Here is a 21,051-nt window from a genome sequence, read left to right on the forward strand (position 1 = left end):
CAGCGACAAAGGGCCCTCACATGGCCAGAGAGGCCCCAGCTCTGCCCAGGACAGGCCTGCTGGCCCCCAACTTCCGCGGCCCGGGTGGCCAAGTGGGGCCCACGCGCGCAGCCTGGTGAGATCAGAGGCATGGGGCCAGAGGCCAGGACCCACTGGGCACACAGGCGAGGGGCCCCAGATAAGGGGGCAGCAGGAAGGCACTCAGCATGGGGGTCAGAATCAAAGGCTCCTAAAGTTCCCTGCTTGGAGCCAGAGAGCATTTTAAATATAAATAAATAAAGCGCTCAAAATCCTCTCATAGCTTCCCGTCACCCTCTAGACTACATGCCAGCCAGCTGCTCCCAGGCTTAGGAAGCTCTGCCTGAGCTGCGGCCTGGAGGCACAGCCTCACCCTCTGCCTCCTCCTCAAATGCACCCAGCCTCTCCTGCCTTGGGGGCTTTGCCCCAGCTGTTCCCTCTGCCTGTAGAACTTTCTTCCACCACGTCCCAATCCCTAGTTCCCACCTCTCACTCAGGCTTTGCTCAAAGACACATTCTCTGACCCCTGACCCCCAACCATTCTCTGACAAGACCTCCAATCCTTCCTGTCCTTTTTCTTCTAGAGCAGGGGTGTCAAAACTGCGGCCCGCTGGGCCAACTGCGGCCCGCAATCCATTTTTAATTGGCCCGCAGCAAATTCCAAAAATATATTTAGTTTACTTAAATAAACCAGGTGAGGCAATACGTACTTCACCTCGAGTGAGTGGCCCGGCTGTTTGTGTGTTTTACTGCAAATGGCCCTTGGTAAAAAACGTTGAAAAAAGTTTGGACACCCCTGATCTAGAGCCTCCAACTAGATTTTTGTCCCCACTGCCCTCGTCCAAGTCACCGACTACCTGCCTGTCACTGGGCCTAACAGCCGAGCCCCAGCCCTGGGTTTATGTGACAGAACAGCGCCTGGACACAGGGAACACACCTGTCTTCTTTTGACTCTGGGACAGCCTCTCTCAGGGCTTCCTCCTGCTTCCCAGTGGCTCCTCCAAATGTAGGAGGTCACGTCCTGTACCCCTTCTCCCCCCCCCAGTGACCCCACACAGTTTCTGGTTTTAACCACCTTCTTTCTTTCTGCTGACGATGCCCAAACTCTTCCCTTTCACCTCAACCTTTCCCCAGAACTCCACATTCCTATGCCCACCTTTGCTTCCAGGACTCCACGTGGCTGAGAGATGGGCATCTCAGTCAGCATGCCCAAGCCCAATGCCAGGCCTCCCTGCCCGCCACGTGCTCTCTGCAGCCTCCCGCCTGGAGCACAACCACGTCTCTGTTCATCCTCACCCTCCTTGTCTCCAGCACCCCACGTGGGCAGATCCTGCCCCCTCCACCCTCAAAGCAGATGCAGAATCAGACCACTTCCACCTCTCCCGTTGCCACCACCCTGGATTTTTGCCAGAACTTTCCAACCCCCCCCCCCCCCGCTTCTGCCCTTGGCCCCCTCTCCCTCGCTCAGTGGCGTACATGGTCCTGCACAGCTGCCGCCCCCCCAGCCTCCATGTTACCCTCTGACCTCCACCTCAGCCCCTCACTCCAGCACAGGGGTCTCCTCACCATTTCTCGAACATTCCAAGCTTATTCCCCACTCTCAAGACTGCACTTGCTGCTCCCTGAGCCTGAACAGCCCTTCTCCCAGATCTGCATGGCTCACTCCCTCCCCTCGTTCGGAGCTTAGCTTAAATGTCACTGGATCAGAGTAACCTTCCCTGGCCGTCCTCTATTAGAAACAGAAACAATCATGTCCCCATCATCACTGCGACCTCAGCCCTGCTGAATTTTCTCCACGGCATTTATCACCCTCTGACATCTTCTGTATTTGCTCCCCCGCCCCAAGGAATAGGCTCCATGACAACAGGACTAGGCCTGTCTGGGTCCCTGCTAGCACCTAGAATCGTACCTGCACACAGTAGGGGCTCCGGAAAGACTTGCTGAAGCAGTGAATGAATGAGCTAAGTGCTGAAGGAGAGGTGAGAGCCAGGTGGGTGGTGGGAGGAGGCGCCGGGCAGAGGAAGCAGCACGTCCACGACTGAGGCATAAAAGAACATGGTGGTTAGAGAGGCGGTGAGTGGAGGGTAGGAGGTAGAGGGTCAGAGTTTAGGGCTGGGGAGATTGGCAAGAGCTTGGTCGTAAAGGGCATTTGTCCATTCACCCCTTCATTCCATATTTATTAAGCCCTCTGTGGAGCCTGGCTTTCTGCCTACCTAACAGGATGGGACTTAATCCGGAAGGTACTTGAGAGCCACTGAGAGACACAGAGCAGGGGCAGCACATGTCATTGCTGGTCAGAGGGCTCCACACTGTGGAACCCCAATACGCCCCTGGGTCTTCACCCCCACCCCACCCCCACAGGGAGACCTGCTCTGCCACTGCCCTTGCTCCAGGGCAGCCTTTTGGAGGCCTGGGCAAAGCACGCCCACCAAGATTTCTCCTGGCAAGGCTTCACCGCAACTGAGGGTCCACATGAGCCAATCTGTCCACCTATGACCCTCCCAATGTGTGGGTCCCCACAACTCAGATGGGGACTTGAACCTCCCAGGCTGGAAGAACTTCAGAAAATCCAACACTTTCATTTCCCAGATGGGACAACTGAAGCCACCAAAGAGAAAGGACTTATTCAAGGTCACACTGTGTATCAGTCACAACTCTTTTGTTTACAAGTAACAAGCATCCAATTCATATGGACTGGAAAAGAAAAAAAAGGAGGAGCAGGGAAAAGAGGAGGATTTGAGGGACAAAACTAGAAGGCTGAAGAGTGGACTTCAGGTACAATTGGATCCAGGCCTCAAACAACGGCTGCCTCAGCTTAGGACACATACTGCCCCTTGAACCAATCACTGAACCAGAGGTCTGCAGAACTCGCAGTGGCCAAGCCTGGGTATACTATGCCTCTCCCTGGAGTGGGGGTGAGGTGAGGGCGGCAGTGTCAGCCTCACATGACACCCCAGGACTGAGACAGGGGCCACGTGGGACCCCAAAGGAAAATCAGTGTGCTGATCCAAGAAAAGGGGGAAACGGAAGCTCATGTCCACCGTACCCGAGATCTCAGTGAAAGAATCCAGGCCAGAACCTCACTCCAAGCCCAGCACCCACCCCACGTTCCAAAACCACGTCAGCAAAATTAACTAGACATCAGTGTGGGGGACCGATTGCGTTAGGGTAGGGGCTGCGGGAGCTGGAGGCAGGGGTTCAGTAAAGAGGTCATCTAGGCGAGAGGTAATGAGCCCCTTGACAGAAACCAATCAATCTCCCTAACCCACTCTCCGACTTCAGCATTTTGCTGAGGGAAACATCTGTCACTTCTTCAAGATGAATAATATACCAACACCATTATTAATGTATTTTTAAGTGGTGTTTAGAATCCACTTCATTTTAAAGAAAAGAAATGACATAGGTCTCTCCTGACTTGTCTAGACCCTAGGGGCGCTGGCACAACATGGCTGCTGCCTAAACAGTGTGACATCTGGGCCTGTCCCCCAGCATGAGGTACAGAGCCAAGCCCACAGGGGCCCAATCAATGGCAGGAGGATGCACCCCCAAGTGAGAGAAACCTAATGCTGGGGAGGGCAAGCAAGATGAAAAATTTCATCTACTGCTGGTAGGACTGTCAGTGCCATTTTTCTGGAAAGTGACTTAGCAAGACATTTTTCCACTTAAAGAGATCCCTATTCTTTGGCTCACTCACCTCACTTCTGGGAAGACCTGTTGAAGATATGACTGCAGATGTGGAAAGAAAAGCTTTGAGAGCTGAAAATGTTCATCATGGCATTGTTTATAATAGAGAGAAAATGGAAATAAGCCACCAAATAACCTACATGTCCAACCAGAGGAGAATGTTTTATAAACTAAGACAGGCCCACTCAATGGAATGTTCTGTGTCTGTTCAAAAATGGTTCCTACAAAGATTATTGACTTAAGATGACTGGATTGGAAAAAGCACAAACTTTAGGAAGCTCAAATTAAAAGGAGGGCTAGTGTAAGCGTCAGAATTTCCCAGAATTCAACGGCCAGCAGCACAAGTGGGAGATGCAAAACCTGCCAGGTCCTCAGGCAGCATATATTAGTCACGTACTGCTCCATAACAAACACCTGCCCCCAGCATTCAGGGGTTTAAAGCAGCATTCATCATCTCACACAGTTTCTGAGGGGCAGGAAGGGAGGGGCAGCTTAGCTGGGTGGTTCTGACTCAAGGTCTCTCATGAAGTTGAAGTCAAGATGTCAACCAGGGTGTCAGTCTTCTGATGGCTTGACAGGATCCTTGGCTGCAGGACCCACTTTCAGATCACCCACATGGCTGCTGGCAGGAGGCTTCGGTGTCTTGTGACCATTCGCTGGAGGCTACAGTTCCTCCCCACACAGGCCTCTCCATCAGGCTGCTCATGACAGGACAGCTGGCCTCCCCAGAGCAAATGATCCAAGACAGAGAGAAAATGACCAAGAGTGAAGCTGTTATCTTTTCTAGCCTATTCTAGGAATTGACACCACATCAGTTCTTCCCAAGCCCATTGGTCATACAGACCAACCCTGATACCATGTAGGGGGGACCACACAAGGGCACGAAGACCAGGAGGATGAATCCTGGTTTCCATGGCTAACACATATGGAAAAATTCATTGTATAACAATGGTTTTTAATATGCGAATCAAGTGGGATGAACATAGCCCAAAAGAAAATCTTCTTTATAAAATGACTTGCTTTTGATTACTTCTGCTGGGTGACCGAGGACCTGATGGGGCCAGAGCTGGCACTGGACACATCTAGCACATGGAGTTGAGCAATGGTCAGCGTCCAGTTATCCGGGAGCAACCACCAGGTCATACGATGGTGGCAGGACCGAGAACACTTAGGTTCAGACATACATAAGACACGAATGGTGGACTAAAGGCAGGTAGCAAATGGAAGCCAAGAAACTCTGTCAGGAGCCAGAGGAGAAACTCTTCATAAGGAAACACAGAGGGTAGGGTGGCAAGCCAGACTTAGCAGCAGGGGTCCCAGGAAGGAGGGAGACTTGGTTCTGGATACATCCTGCCTGCTGGTTCCTGGACCTGCTGTGGCCCAGTCACCAAACTCAGGAGGAGGAGGCTGAGTGTGAGCTGACTGTGAGCAGATGGAGCTGTCCTATAAGTCGGCCCAAGCAGCCCTGCTGGGGGACCCCTGCCCCTGTGAGAAGCATTCTTCCCCTTGTTTACCATAAATAGCAAGTTCCTGTAGTAAGAAAGGACTGAGAACCTGGAGGCCAAGGGGGGCAGAACTGGGTGAGACGGGCCCTGACAGAGAAGTCAAGGCATCAGTGACAGGGTGACAGATGGGGACAGAGGACAATGCAGGTGGCTGCCTTCCCCAATTCCTGTGCGCAGAGAATTCACCCACATACCGAGAGGGGAGAGGAGCTCCCCCAGGATGTGGGGTTCCTGCAGGAGAAGGTGAGGGGGTCGGAGCCAGCAAGACACAGACATTCATTGTAATGCTACGAGTGGGGCTTTCATCACTTGCGGCCCTTCAAACACAGGCTGGAGGAAGCTCATTAGAAAGTTAGTCCAAATCCCACCTGAGGCTGCAATCCCTCGTACACACATCTCCACCAGGCACTCACAGGCTGGACCACTCCCAGCAGTGGTGGCCTCGCTACTCCATCAGGAAATCCATTCCATAACTGGACAGTTCTGACACATAGAAAGTTCTTTCTAAAACTTGGGACAAAAATCTAACTCCCTATGGGCCCGTCGGATTGGGGAGGGGGGATCATAATACCAGCATGGGCCAGGGAGCTGTGGAGAAACAACGGCTTAAACTGGAGTGGGGGGCGCGAGGAAGCGATAAAAGGGTGGGGGGGGAAGACCAACCAGACCAAGTGTTGGTGAGGGTGTGGAGCAACTGGAATCCTCCTCCCCTGCTGGTGGGGGTGTAAATGATACAACCAACGCCTTAGGCTAGTCCCCACGGCCCAATCCTTCCATTACTAGGTATTCACCCAAGAGAAACGAAAATATGTGTCCACACAAAGACTTGTAGCAGCTTTATTTCTAATAGTCAAAAACTTGAAATAACCCACATGTCCATCCCAAGGTATAAGGAAAATAAATGGCACATCCATACAACAGAAGACTACTCAGCAATGAAAAAGAATGCAGGGCAATATGGATGAATCTCAAAAAGAATATGCTGAGGGCCGGCCCGGTGGCTCAGGTGGTTGGAGCTCCATGCTCCTAACTCCGAAGGCTGCCGGTTCGATTCCCACATGGGCCAGTGGGCTCTCAACCACAAGGTTGCCGGTTCAATTCCTCGAGTCCTGCAAGGGATGGTGGGCTCTGCCCCCTGCAACTAAGATTGAACACGGCACCTTGAACTGAGCTGCCGCTGAGCTCCCGGATGGCTCAGTTGGTTGGAGCGCGTCCTCTCAACCACAAGGTTGCTGGTTCAACTCCCGTAAGGGATGGTGGGCTGTGTCCCCTGCAACTAGCATTGGCAACTGGACCTGGAGCTGAGCTGCACCCTCCACACTTAAGACTGAAAGGACAACAACTTGACTTGGAAGAAAGGCCTGGAAGTACACACTGTTCCCCAATAAAAAGTCCTGTTCCCCTTCCCCAATTAAAAATCTTAAAAAAGGCCGGCCCGGTGGCTCAGGCGGTTAGAGCTCTGTGCTCCTAACTCCGAAGGCTGCCGGTTCGATTCCCACATGGCCCAGTGGGCTCTCAACCACAAGGTTGCCAGTTCAATTCCTCGAGTCCCGCAAGGGATGGTGGGCTCTGCCCCCTGCAACTAAGATTGAACACGGCACCTTGAGCTGAGCTGCCTCCCGGATGGCTCAGTTGTTGGTTGGAGCATGGGCTCTCAACCACAAGGTTGCCAGTTCAATTCCTCGACTCCCGCAAGGGATGGTGGGCTCTGCCCCCTGCAACTAAAATTGAACACGGCACCTTGAGCTGAGCTGCCGCTGAGCTCCCGGAAGGCTCAGTTGGTTGGAGCGTGTCCTCTCAACCACAAGGTTGCTGGTTCGACTCCCGCAAGGGATGGTGGGCTGTGCCCCCCTGCAACTAGCAATGGCAACTGGACCTGGAGCTGAGCTGCGCCCTCCACAACTAAGACTGAAAGAACAACAACTTGAAGCTGAACAGAACCCTCCACAACTAAGATTGAAAGGACAACAATTTGACCATTGTTCCCCAATAAAGTCCTGTTCCCCCTCCCCAATTAAAAAAAAAAAAAAAAAAAAAATCTTAAAAAAAAAAAGAGTATGCTGGAAGGAAGCTACGCAAAAAGTCTACATACTGTATGGTTTCATTTATATAAACTTCTAGAAAAGGCAAAGTGATCTATAGTGACAAAAAACACATCAGTGTTGCCTGAGGATGGGAGAGGAGGGCGGGGCGGGTGGCTAAGGGGAAGGAGGAAACTTTGAGAAGAGATGGAAATGTTAGGTAGAGTGACTGGTGCTGCTCTCCCCTGGGTCTGCATCTGTCAAAACTCACCAGATAGAGTGCTTTAAACATGATCAAGCGATACACGTTAAACATGTACAATGGATTTTAAGTTGTTTCTTTAAGACCCTAACATGCCTTCCCTTAACTGATAACAAATGGTGGCCAAGCTGAAGGCCTCCTGGCTCTGCTTTGGCGAAGCCTCTGTAATTAGCACAGGGACAGGCCTGACTGATGCTGACTGAGCACCAGCTCCTTAGCAGGTTCAGACCTTGTTCATCTATGACTTGGAAACTTTTTTCCAATACTCACCAAAGGTCGTTCACAGCAGAGCCGGGATTAAGCCCAGGTCTCCTGATTCACAGGCTTCTTTTCCCCACAGAGAAAGGAGACATGGAAACCAATGCTGTGGAGTGCTTCATGGTTCTCCCAGCTGCTTGACATCTGTAATCTCATTTCCTGGATTAATCCCATTTAACACAGTCGACTGTGTAATGGATACGATGGAGCTGGGAGAACATACAGCTTGTTTATTTATGGCAGGCATCTATTCTGATGGCTTGGGGCCCAGGCGAGCCATTGTCAAAAACCATTAATAACACTTCTGGGTTAAACATTCTGGGCTTTGGAGTCAGACAGACCTGGGCTGGAATCCAGGCACTACCACTTATTAGTGGAAGACCCTGAGCAAACTGTTCAACCCCTCTGAGCCTCAGTTTCCTCCTCTGTAGAATGGGAATGATAGTAGTAATTGCCTCATAATGTTGCTGGGAATATTAAATGGGATAACAGCACCTAGCACAGGGCAGCCATCATCAGCAGCATCATTACTACTATTAATCCTCACAATACTCTTATGAAGTAGGTTCCCTTATTATCACCATTTACAGACAAAGAAACTGAGGCTCAGAGAGGCAAAGCAATTTGTCCAAGATGACATAGCAAATAAGTGGCACCGCCAGAATTTGACCTCCAGTGCCCTGTATGGCTCCAAAGCCCCCTGTGGCTCATAGTACCACATGCCACCTGCTTGGGTGGCAGCAGGTACAGCAGGGATTGTAAGAAGGGAAGATGTGATCAAAGTCCCCTCAAAGCCCACTGGTTACAGTTAACACTGAAGGAAGCCGAGGCCTTACTCGGCAGGTGTGGCCAGTCAGATCAGGCGTTCCCTCTCCAGACGCCAGGCTCTGCCACTTTGAAAAGCAGGACAGCATGGAGAACAGAGACCATGTGGAGGGGCGGGCCCCCAACCTCGACACATGCCCGAGAGAGACCAGGCCTGCTCTTTCCACCAATGTCCAACCAACCAAGTCGCAGAGTCTACACTCAAAAGTGCCCTGAGGTCAGTGTATGACCCTGGGCAGGTCCCCACCAATAAGGGGCCCCCACACCTAGCCATCAGCTAAAGGCTCTGGACAAGATGACCTGCAAAAGTCTGTCCAGCTCAGACCATCCTTGTTTCCAATTGCTGGGAATGTTTGGGGTGCAGGTGATACCCAACTCCAGGTGGGAGAGGGCCTTTGAGATACAAATTGGTGTCCCAAGGAGAGCCCACTGGAGTGAGCTCCCGGCCCCAGCAAGCGGTCGCTGATGATCCGAACAGGTGGCCTGGGGAGGAAAAGAACATGGCTTCGGAGACGGCAGATGTGGATTCAAATTCCACTCTGCCAGCACTGGCTCTGTGAGCCTGGGTGTCTCACTGCCTATCTCTAAGCCTCAGTATCTTCACCCACAAAGTGGGGACAACCGCACCAGCTTTGCAGGGTTGTGTGGCCCTTAAATAAAATCATGTCTCTAAAGTACCTGTAAATACTCAATAAATGGTTGCTGCTTTAATTACTGTTTCCCACCTTCATCATCAGAAGTGGCATTCATGCAGCTTCCCTGAGGGTCTGACTCCCACATTCCTGGGAAGTCCACCTGGAAGTTCTTCCAAATATCAGACCACAACCCTTCCTGTTGCTACTGCTGCTTGAATTCACAGACCTGGAACAGGATCAAGATCAAAACTCCAGGAGAACTCAAGTCCTGATGCATGGGACAGAGGCTGGAATAAGTCACCTTGGGGGAGAGGGGGGCAGGCATGTCAACTGGGAAGAGGCACAAGGAGCCCCTGGATCCAGGCGATGGTCACACAGTTGTTTATATATGTTTCCCCAAATACTCAGACACACGTGTGGACACAGGCATGAACTCATGTGCATACCCACCCATTCAGGCAGCGCCTGCCCAGACGACAGTGCCCACGGACAGGCACCCCCACAGTAGACACCGCAGCCCACCTGCAGACGTGCCCCCCCAGGCTCATATACAGATGTGTGTGCAAACTCACCCTCACACCCAGCAACTCACAGGGAGCCGTGTGCCCACCTGAGTATATGACACACAGCATATGTGCACCATGGGAGCTGCAGCAGGAGTTGCTGGAGAAACATGGAAAGTCAACAATTGCTCTGATAACACAGGGACTAGCCAGCACCCCAGCTAGGATTTCCAAAAAGGAGAAGACACTTCCTCACTTCTGTGGCTTGGCTTTTGGAGGAGTCCATGGCCACAGTGCTGCTTCAGCAGATTTCTCATCAAGCCAGCAGGTCCCTAATACAGCCTGTGGCACCCGGGGATCTGGGAAGAGGAGAAGCCAGAGTCCCCGGGAGGAAGAGGGGCCTCCTGCCTAGCTCACAATCCTGGGCCAAGCCTTGGGGTTGGCTATGGAGTGGATGAGTCCCCAGGAGGCCAGGATGGGGGAGCCCTGGTGGGCAGGAGGCTGGACAGAGAGTACAGGGTCACCATGGCAGGATGGAATGGTGGTTACACAAGTGAACTTTGCAGCAGGAGGGCCCTGCTTTGTCCCGCAGCTCTGCCATTTATTAGCTGTGTGACCCTGGAAAGGATACTTAACCTTTCTGGGCCTCGGTTGCCCACCTATCATATGGCGATGATAACATTACCTAGTAGGATATTATTACATGGTAGGAATACTGGGGGGGCGGTGAAGAGGTGAGGAGGAGTTAAATGACACCACACATGCGCCTGGATGCAGTAAGCACTCAACAGTGTGAGTCATTTTTATCAAGGGCCCCAGGACAGGAAGGGGCCCCTAGATGTTGGGTAGCCCGTGGATTGCAAAGTGACACCCACAGCCCAAATGCAGCCCACAAATGGGCTCTGTTTGGCCCACACAGTGTCTTTCTTTTTTCCTTTATTTTTAAATTACTGCCAACATTTAAAAATCAGATTTCACATCAAATCCAAATTTTCTGCTTCTCTTGAAAAGTTCAAACACTTGGCAAACCTAGCCCGACATTCCCATCTAGTAACCACCAGCCAGAGCTGAGCGGCCGCTGCCCAGCTCACCCCAGTACTTCCCTGTTCCCTGCCCAGCCCTGAGGGCACTGGAGTTTGTACCCCCTGACTTGGTCCAGTGCCCTCACAATGCAGATGTGGAAATGGGGCTCTAGAGGAGGCAGAGACCCACCCAGGGCCACAAAGCAAGTCAATGGCAGAGCTGGAATTAGGACTCAAGTTGCCAGATTCTGAGTGCTTCCTGAGCACTGGTGGGATTCTGATGAGAGAAACTGGCCACTGCCCCAAAGCTCCTGCATCTACAGCCCTTACTGGGGAGACAAGGTCATCACTGGACATGTGACTTAGTTCTCTGAGCCTCAGTTTCTTCAGCTGTAAAATGGGATAATAATTCCTTCCTCAGGGGTTATTGTGAAAACAAAAGGAATTAAATAAGTGGGGACCTTACAGCGTCCCTGGCACACAATAATTGCTTGATAAGTAGCAGCTATCATTATTATCAATAACTGCTGGCATGCATGATGCAAGCACACGACCTCAATGACTCCTCAAACCAGCTGGGCTATCACTCTACTTAGCTCCATCTGACAGATGAGAAAACTGAGGCCCAGAGGGGGCAATATCTCTTTTCATCCTCCCCAAGGATGAGTGAGCTACAGCTCACTGTCCATATTTGTCAGGTGAGGACACTGAGGTGCAGAGAGAGGCAAGGACTTGCCTGAGGCCACACTACTGGGGATGATGGGGACAGGCCTGGAACTCCCATCTGAACTCTAAGCCAGGTTGTCTCCACACACCCTGTCAGGGGACAGACCGAACCCCCTGGCCTTGGTGGAATCAGAGTAGGAATCAAAGGGTCATTTCTCAGACCAGACAGCCCTCTTCCTGGGGCAATAAGGCTCTTAAGGCCCCCACCCCGGTAATACCAAACTTCCAGCCCGTGGACATAGACACGCACAGTACACATGCGCGTGTATACACACACACACACACAGGCCTACGCACCCTCCCACATGCATACATCCACTTATTTACATGTACACAGCAGCCCTGGGGAGGGAGCAAGAGATACTCAGGAGGAAACAGTGCTCTCCATACGCAATGAGCTTCCAGGCACCAGGTGGCTGTGGCACTGCCCCCCAAGCTCCTCATTTCATTGAGGGGGGCAATCCATCACCGAGGCCAGAAGCCTGGGAGCACCCTCAACTCTCCTACCCTTCCCACTTCTGATCGGCTACAAAGCCTCTCCTAGCTCCCACATCCATCCCTATCTTCTACCCTGGCTCTAAAAGCAAAAATCTTTCTTGTCCCCTTACTGTACTGCCACCACCTTACGCTAGAGAACCAAGGCCCAGACAGTGGTGGCAGCTCCTGGGGACTTGCGGGGGCGCAGGGTTAGGGGGGCCGGGGGGCTCCAAATCTGTTTAAAGGAAGACCAGAGCATCAGTACAGTGATGTCACCAGCTCAGGGCACCTGCTGACAGACACCAACATCATCACCCTTTGAGACACACACACACACACACACACACACACACACACACACACACACACCTCAAGTTCCCATCTCATAGCTATCAGGTTGCAGTGACGCTGCTCCAAGACAAAACAGGAAATCCCACGACTAAGCCAGCCAGATGGGGGCAGGGGCTGAGAATCTGAAACCCCCTCTGCTCTCTGAGATCACCCCACATCCCTACCTCCGGCAAACTGGAGGTCAGCTGCGGGGACCCTCCTTGGGGAGGAGCTCACCTCCCCACCCCAGGTGTTGACAGAACCCAGTCTTGGATTCAAGACCCGAATTTCTGCTCAGTGCAAGCTCCCTGCCCCACACAGGGCCTCCGGTCTCCATCGGTGAGGCGTGGGTGGATGAGCTCTAAGGGTCCTCCCAGTTTAGATACTCCACCTTTTATGGACATTTGGCTGGTTCCATCTCCAAAGCCGAAGGTGCAGTCAGCAGGAAGGCCAGCAGGGGGCGAGCACGACTCATTTACGGGAGTTGGAGGCCCTGGAGCCTTAAAAGGACCCTGGAAACAGTCCTTACTTGGACCTCTGACCTGCTCTAGTTTTCATAGAGCTCCACACAGCTGCAGGACCAGGCCTCTGCGCCTTTGCACATGCAGTCCCCCTTGAAGCCTGTCACCACTCCTCTGGGCACCACCTCCCCCGGAGCTGCTTTATCTGGATCCTCAGTGCCCACTGCGGGTCTGGCCCTAGACCAGGACCGACACATTGGTGGATGGAGGGGTGGATGGAAGAAAGCCAGCTACCAGCAGTGTTGTTCTCCAAAAATGAATGACACGAGGTGGAAAATCCCTGGGGAGGAAATCGTTTTAAAAAATAAAACGATTAAAGTCTAAAAGACTGACACTGGATGGACACTTGGGCCTGGTATAACGATCTTATTAAATCCTTACCAAACTCCTTTGGAGCAGGTAATGATACCCCCATGTTACAGAGGGGGAAACTGAAGCTTAAAGAGGGCAAGTAAATTGCCCAAGGTCACCCAGCAAATAAGTGGAAGAAGCAGGATTGGAACTCAAACCCGTTTTACTCTCTGTTCTGCAGTTACCCAAGCACCGACTCGGAGCTCACCCCCAATCAGAGCCCCCAGCAGGGTCCGCTGGGTGACCTCAAGAAACAGACAAATATGGACAGGCCCCGAGCAGATGGGCAGCCCTGGTGCTACTTCCTCACTAATTCTATCCTGACTCTCAACCCAACCCACATTTCAGAGAGCCTAATTCTGACCCCACTAATAAAGCTAACATTTACAAAGTGCTTATGGTTTGCCGAGCAATTTAGATACAATACTTGTGATGCTCACCACAACCCAATACGATCCAGATTATTCCCACTTTACAGGTGAGGAAAGGGAGATTCCCAGAGGTTAAATGATTGCCCAACGTCACACAGCTAACAGGTAACATAGTCAGGATTGAAACCCAGGGGCTCTCATTTCCACAGCCCAAGCTCTTCATCATTACTTAAACTCAACTTCTCCCATCCTCCCGCCTCTCCTGGCCAAGCCTCAGGTGGATTCTCACCCTGAAAATGTGATGACCCTGCTCAGGCCCCCTGATAACCAGTCAGTTTGTTTTTCTGTGATTCTCATCAAGGAGGGGAGCTTTGATGAGATGAAAGGAGCCTCTCGCCCCAATCAGAAACATATGGGTCCCTAGACCTTTGTCCTAAACTGGGCTGTGCATCACAAAGACCCTGGCTCTGCAACCAACTCTGGGCTTAGGAGGGTCCTTTAATGGTGCTAAGCCTCAGTTTCCTCATTCCTGAAATGAGATAATAGTATCAAGGTCCCAGCGTTGCCAGGATGACTCCTGGCACACTCAGGGGCTCACTCCATGCTAGTTCTTTCCTTGAACCTCCCAAGACTGATCTAGAGACCCAACCATGGGAGACCTCCCATTCATTCATTCATTCATTCATTCATTCATTCATTCATTCATTCATTCAACAAGCCTCTGGGCACAGCTGATCTGTGCTGGGCTCTGCTGGGAAGAAGGAGGCAGCAGAGAGGGCTGGTTAAGATGCTTACTCTGCAGAGAGACCACCTGTGCCACTTCAGTACTGTATGACCTTGGGCAAGTCACTCCACTTGTCTGTGCTTCTACTTATCTATAAAATGGGGATGAATGTGGCGCCTGCCTCCAGGGTTGTTGGGAGAACTGTAAATCATGCAAGGAAAGCCGTAGTACAGTACCCACACATAGTAAGAGCTCAGTGGTGCCAGCTATTTGGATGTTACTGAGGCATTTTCAGTCTGATGGGAGGAAGGGACAGCTAAATACATAATGTAATACAGTAAGATCACTGCTAATACCCACCTGAATAAGGCGCTGGAGGGACATAGCCCTGCATGGGGAAATCAGACAAGGCTGCCCAGAAGGTGGGCCATTGAAGGATAAATAGGATTTCACCATAAGGATGAGAGCGGAAGGGCATGCCTGGCCGGGGGAACAGCAGTCACAGAAGCTCAGAGGCTCTTTGAGACAAAAAGATGCTCAGTGAAGAGTTGGCTGTGTCTGCGGAAGTTGTGAGACACGGAGCTAGAAAGGGAAGTGATGACAAATCACCTTTTTGCCTGTCTGGGGGATTGGGACCCTCTCCTAGGGCAACAGAAGCAGGAGAGAGACAAGATTCAATTTGTCTTTGAGAAAAATGATCCAGGTGTGAAGGTCTGGGAGGATGGTGCAGGGGTACCATGGGAGGCAGCGACCGAGAAGGCTACACCTGAGGTGGGACAGAGGGCATGAAGGAGGAGGGAAGGTGTTAGGGGATAGGGGAGCCGTGTTCAGACTGTAAGCCCCTAAAGCCTCTGCCAGGAAGGAGGGGATGAGGAAGGGTGGGGTGGGGGTGGGGTGACCATGACCCCAGTCAGCAAGGACAAGATCTGAGGCTAGGGGTTGGGAGGGGGGCTGCCAGCACTGAGTCACTCACTCAGCTGATTGGATTTCTGAGAAATTGCTCCCCTCCCCCACACCCTGGCAGCCAAGGCACTACATTATAACTGCATTGTCAGTCAGCCTAGGAGAAAGTACACAGGTACTGAACAGGAATGGGCCAGGCACAGAGGGGAGGGAAACATGACCCTGGTAATTCTCAGAGTTGGCCGTGGAAGGGCTGGTGTTCAGGATTGATCATACAGAGAGGCAGGAAGGGGAAGTGGTTCAGGGAAGGGGACACTGTAACTGGCCAGCCTGCTTCAAAACCCCAGCCCTACCTTTTAATGGCTGTGTGACCTGGAGCCACCTCCTTAACCTCTCTGAGCCTCAAATGGGTATCATATGGCCTAAGACAGTAGATTGTTCTGAGGATTATTAAATAAAGCATGTCCAGTACTGAGCACGTTGTGGTCTCTAGGTGAGGACTAGGTATTAGTGTTAGTGTTGAGAGTGGAGTTACCTAATGGCCCCTCACTCCATCTCAACCCTCAGCTTTCAAAGGTTCCATGAGCTAAAATACAAGCTTCTTGCTGGCATCAAGGCCTTTTACAATGTGCCCAGTTCCCCTCCCAGCCTGCCATTGCTCTTATCATGCTGAACCTTCTAGCAATGCTTCATACAAGTTCTGATGGTTGAAACTGCCACACATTTTCCCACGCTGGGCCTTCTGCTGGGAGTGCCCTCACCTAGTCCCCTTGCCTCTCTGAGAAACTCCTTGTGTCTCCAGTGGGCCACAGCTAAGATATCCTGTCCTCTGGTTTGGGAGGCCTTTCCTGCCCCCTACCATCAGGAGTGGCTCCCTCCTCTGACCTCCCATTCGGGGCACTGGACTAACATTTGCCATTTATGCTTTCCATGTTTGCTCCCTTACAAGATGGGGGACCCCCGGAGGGTGGGTGTTGTGTCCAAATTCCAGGGACCGACACAGCTAGTAGTGGGTGGCTAAAGGAACACATAAGCACTAACAAGCCCTGCCTTAGCTACCATTTAGTAAGCACTCCTATGAGATGGGCTCTGTGCCAGCTGTTTGGCACGAGGCACCTTATTCGAGCCTCACAACTGCCTTGTGAATTAGGGAGTACTACAACACCCACACTGTAGATGAGGACATCGGGCCTCAATGCCAAGTGACTGTCCAAGGACACCAGGTCACCCATAGTGCTGAGCAGCAGAGAGGAGAACTTGGGTCTGACCTGCCCTCAGCCAAGTTCATAACCACTGCCCACCCTGCCTCACTACAGAAGTCAGCTCAGGCTCTCCTCCTTTTCCCCAAAACCTGCCCAGCTCTGTAGCTGACAAAACACACGGACAGGTATTACCTCCTTTGCTGGAAGAAGCCACATAGAACCAGAGGGACTTCACTTCCAACCCTGGCTGCCTGGATTCCTGGCTGTGGGACCCCAGCAGGTTTAAGTAGGGTTATTGTTAACTTAAATTTCCAGCACAGAGCAGGTAGCACCATGCTAGGCTTCCCAGGTGGGCACTGATGTTTTATTACTGATCTGCATAATAATCATCTAAGATGGACATTCCCCCATTTTACAGATGAGGAAGCTGAGGCTCCTAAAGCTGAAATGATTTGCCCAGCTCACATGTATACTACATGACAGACCAGGGGCTCAAACCACTTCTTTCAGCACCAGACGTAGTACCTTTCCCCAAATCACTCTCAAAATGGTTCTTACCCTTAAAGTAATCTAAACGTATCAAAGTGCCAGTCCAAGTAACAACAGACAGCATTTATTGAGCACTTACTGTGTGCTGGTTCTAAGTCCTTTACTTGTTCTAACATTTAATTTCACAATAACCCTAATGTGGGTGCTATATTATCCCATTCACAGGGGGAAACTGTGATAGCTTAAGCGACCACCCCCAAATCACACAGCTACTGGATATAAGACCCGGTCTTATATTTTACTATATCATACTATATGAGACCCGGTCTTATATTACATTGAAATAAGACCGGGTCTTATATGAATTTTTGCTCCAAAAGACACATTAGAGCTGATGGTCCGACTAGGTCTTGTTTTAGGGGAAACACGGTAGTAAGAGGCTGGATTGAGATTAGAACACCAACAGGCTGATCCCAGGCCCAGCCGCAGGTTAGGAGTGAGATCGAGTTATGGGTAAATTATAGAGACCAAGCCCAAAGCTAACGGGGTGCAGAAAGGGGAGACCCGCAATCAAAGCCTGGGGGCCTCCCTGGGACACCTCCTCGCCCCTCCTTAGGGCGCCTGTAGATCCGAGGACTCGGCAGCGGGCGGGGCAGGGGGAAGCACTTCCACCCCACTACCGCATGCGGGCCGCCCCGGTGGAGGTTAAGCTGCGCCTGGCGGGTCCCAAGGGCCCCCCCAGGGAGCGCCCAGGAAGCCACTGCCGCACGTTTCACTAGTGACTTGGGCGCCGGCCCACAGCGCCGGAACGCGGGTTGGGGAACTCAGAGGGTTCGCCTCCCCGCTGGCCGCGGGCCCTTGCCGGGGCTTAGCCGTCTTCCCTCCCCGCTCAAACATTACCTACCCCTGGGACGCGTCCGCATCCTTTTCCTCTCTCCCCCAGCTCTGCGGAGCCCGCTCTGTGCCGGACGGCCCTGCCCTGCAGCACGAAGACGCAGCACAGGCCTCGGAGGCTCAGTACACAATTAGTATAGCGCGAAGGACGCCGTTCAGTAATGAGATTAATGAAAATAATAGCTTTTGTTTGTGCCGCGCTGCCCATAGTCACTGTTGGGAATACGCATTCCATCTTCCCCCCACAACGCTCTGAGGAAGTGCTGCCATCAGCTCCATTAAACCGTGGAGGCAACTGAGGCTTCGGGTGCGTCACCCTGCGCCTCCCGCTGCAGAGTCCCTGGATTTGTAGGCCATGCACTATTAAATGATGGGCACCCATTTTCTGGAAATTTCCTCCACGCTGGAGAGCAGCTGTCATTCATTGAACACTGACTTCATTTTTAAACCTCAGCACCCTCACTGAGAATCAAAGACAGTTAATGAGGTTATTCTATTTTTTGCCTATTAAAAATCCTCATAGAGATGACTCTTCTCTGCTCATGAAAAAAGGAAGAAAAAGAAGGGGAAAGGGGAGGGGGAGGGGAAGGGGGAGGGGGAGGGGAAGGGGAAGGAGAAGAAGATAAATGATATCCCTGTCCTACCAATGAGGAAACTGAGGCCCAGTGAGGTTGAAGAACCGGCCCAAAGTCACACAACACCAACTGGAAGAGTCAGGACTTGAACCAAGATTCCCCTGACTACAAGGCCCGTCACTCTATCAGCTCTAACAGTTGCCCCCTAGCATGGGTGGATCCACTACACTTAACCTTTCTCTCGTCCTTGCACACACTGAAGCAGTTTTCAGTTTTCCTTGCTTATAAACAACGTTCAGCTGAACATCTTCGTGCACAAATCTTTGCCATAGTTTATGTTATTTCCCAAGACTGGTCCTCAAATACGATTATTGGTTCCAGAGGTATGAACATTATTATGGCTTTTGATAAATCTTTTCAAGTTGCTTTCAAAAGGGTTACCATTTTGCAGTCCCCCCTACAACATAAAAGAGACACGTTTTCACTGGATTCTCTCACCAGTTTTTTATGTTTTTTGTGGTTTTATTTTTTGGTCTCCCAAATGTCCAAGATGAAAACGGCATCACATAGTTCTGTTTGCATTTTTATTATTATTACCAATAATGTTGAGTGTTTTTAAGGGCTAGAAACTTAAGAGGATCTGTAACAGAAGTCACAGGCCCTGGCCAGGTGTGTAGGCACTCAGGCAAAGAAAGTTCCTTGCTGGTTAAATGGTTGAGAAAAGGAAGGCATGGCCAGAGCAGGCAGAGGGCTTCTGGGGCTTGGGGACAGGCTTTGACACTTCCTCTTTCCTCTTTCTCAAGCACTCATTCCTGGCTCCTCACCAGCTGGCCCTTCAGCCTTCGGCTCTCAGCTCCAATATCAGCTCCTTGGAGAGGTACCCCCCAGACCCCATCATCTAAAGGTGTCACCCTCCCACCGTCTCTCTGATTTATTTTCTTCACAGCCCTCTGCACACTTGAAGTGCGCATTCGTTTATTTCCCAACCTGTTATCTGCCTGTAAAATGTGAGCCCCTTGGGAACAGGGCTCTTGCTTCTTCATCCAGTGCCAAATCCTGTGCCTAGAACAATGCTTTTAATGAATTAACTAAATGTTTTCACTTGTGGGTCATCTGCCATCAGCAGTGCTATTCCTGTCAGCATCCCACTGCCCAGAGGCAGAACCCTTTTTTTGCAACCCCCACCCGCATCTGCCCCACCCGCAAGACCACTTATGGGAGGCATGTGTGCATGGCAGGTTTTCCTGAAGTCTGTACACCATTATGTTGCTCAGCCTCTCCCCGTCAGACTCTGCTTCCCAGGTGTCAGGGCTCCCCTTCCTTGGGACTGTGCTCAGAATTACATTCCCTTCACTGTGTTAGAACAACTTACTCTCCTGTATGACTGGCCTCTGGAGACACCTTAGCATCCCAGCTCCCAGTAGGGCCATCCATTCCAGGTCCCCTGTGGAGCAACAGGTCAGGAAACTGAGCAGACATTCCAATGCCCATTGTGCCCCTCTCGCTCCCCCACTGGACTCTGTGCAGCAAACAAAGTTGTCTAGAATTTTATCTCTCCGTGATATGACTTATGCCACGACCACCCCATGCCCAACCTCAGAACCAGAGCTGGAAGTGGTACAGACTGGGTTTTTAATAATCATTTTTTCTGTCTGTTCTCAAACCCTATCAGTCTACAACAACCATCACATAATAGTATTTCTCTCTTGGGGCCTCATGTGTGTGCAGGAGCTGTCTCTGATTCTAAATGGCAAGTGCCATCTTTCTTCTTGCCAGTTCCCCTGTGGGCAAGGCAGGCCCCAGTGACCCACTGGAACGCCAAAAGCTACCTTGGAGGCTCCATTGCCAACTCCACAGACATCACCAGCCGGTACTTGTTGGCTGAGCCCAAGTTAGGATGACAGCCTCAGAGACCCAAGGGAGAAGGGTTCTGTTGGATTCAAATGGGTTTCCATGTTCAGAGGGAGAAAAGATTGTTACCTTTAAGAAACAGGTTGACCTGAATGAGTGGTTAAAACTGCAAGGCAGAGCAAAGAAATCATTGGCACTAATGAGTATTGATTACAGAGAGGAAGCAGGTTAATTGAGTGAGTGGGTAAGTTGGTTGCTACGGTAACATCTCACTTGGAATAAAATCCTCACCACATTTAGGGCAAACTGTACCTGGATAAGGACCAGAGTTGCAACAGACTCTTTCCGGTTTTGGGACCTAGAATATGAAACGTTAAAACACTGGTAAATACTGAAGAAGGGAAGTTCAAAGTCTTCTCTTTAACCCATCCTTTCTGCCAAGAAGATATTTACCCCTGAGCTTGAGGACAGAAGCCTCTCTCTTCATTGCATCTCGTACACACGATGCAGGAGAGACACCTGGGGCAACTCTCTGTGGTGAGTGGGCAGGTCGTCAACTTTCCACTGGAAATAGTGGAAGTGAGAGAACGGAACGATTTTCCTGAGATTTAAATGAAAAGCCAAGGTTTGTTTGCATAGAAGTTGGTAACAGTTGAGCTTAGGAGAAAGGTGACAGTTGATACCAAAGGTTTATATTTCTTTACATTTTGCTCTATATTAGATCAGATTAATTACTGAAAATAAGCCACTGGGAAGATCAGAGCAACACTGATACCCCAATCTAGCAGATATTCCATATCTGGAGGCATGTGTTTTATTAACTAACTTCACTCTTTTTGTTTTATTTTCATGTCATTAGCTTTTCTTCACACTGGTTTCCTCAATTGTTTTTACCCTATTACAT

At 51.1% G+C, this 21,051-nt stretch overlaps 1 protein-coding gene across 2 annotated transcripts in view; it reads right to left on the reverse strand.

Annotated features, from left to right (window-relative positions):
- The window catches only part of LAPTM5 (lysosomal protein transmembrane 5), a 68,646-nt gene extending 50,881 nt beyond the window's left edge, over nt 1-17,765 (reverse strand). Inside the window, exon 1 of one of the 2 annotated variants that reach the window (XM_088790816.1) lies at nt 17,732-17,765. In XM_088790816.1, the coding sequence (XP_088646942.1) occupies nt 17,732-17,750 (19 nt within the window). In that variant the 5' untranslated portion in view covers nt 17,751-17,765. Of the gene's footprint in view, nt 1-12,657; nt 12,686-17,731 lie in introns of those variants that run through there. The other variant, XM_088790817.1, reaches the window with a different exon arrangement.
- Between the last annotated feature and the right edge of the window lie 3,286 nt (nt 17,766-21,051).

The sequence above is a fragment of the Rhinolophus sinicus genome, chromosome 14 (assembly GCF_057876585.1).
Source record: "Rhinolophus sinicus isolate RSI-liver-muscle chromosome 14, RSI-T2T, whole genome shotgun sequence".
In the NCBI taxonomy this organism is placed as follows: Eukaryota; Metazoa; Chordata; class Mammalia; order Chiroptera; family Rhinolophidae; genus Rhinolophus; species Rhinolophus sinicus.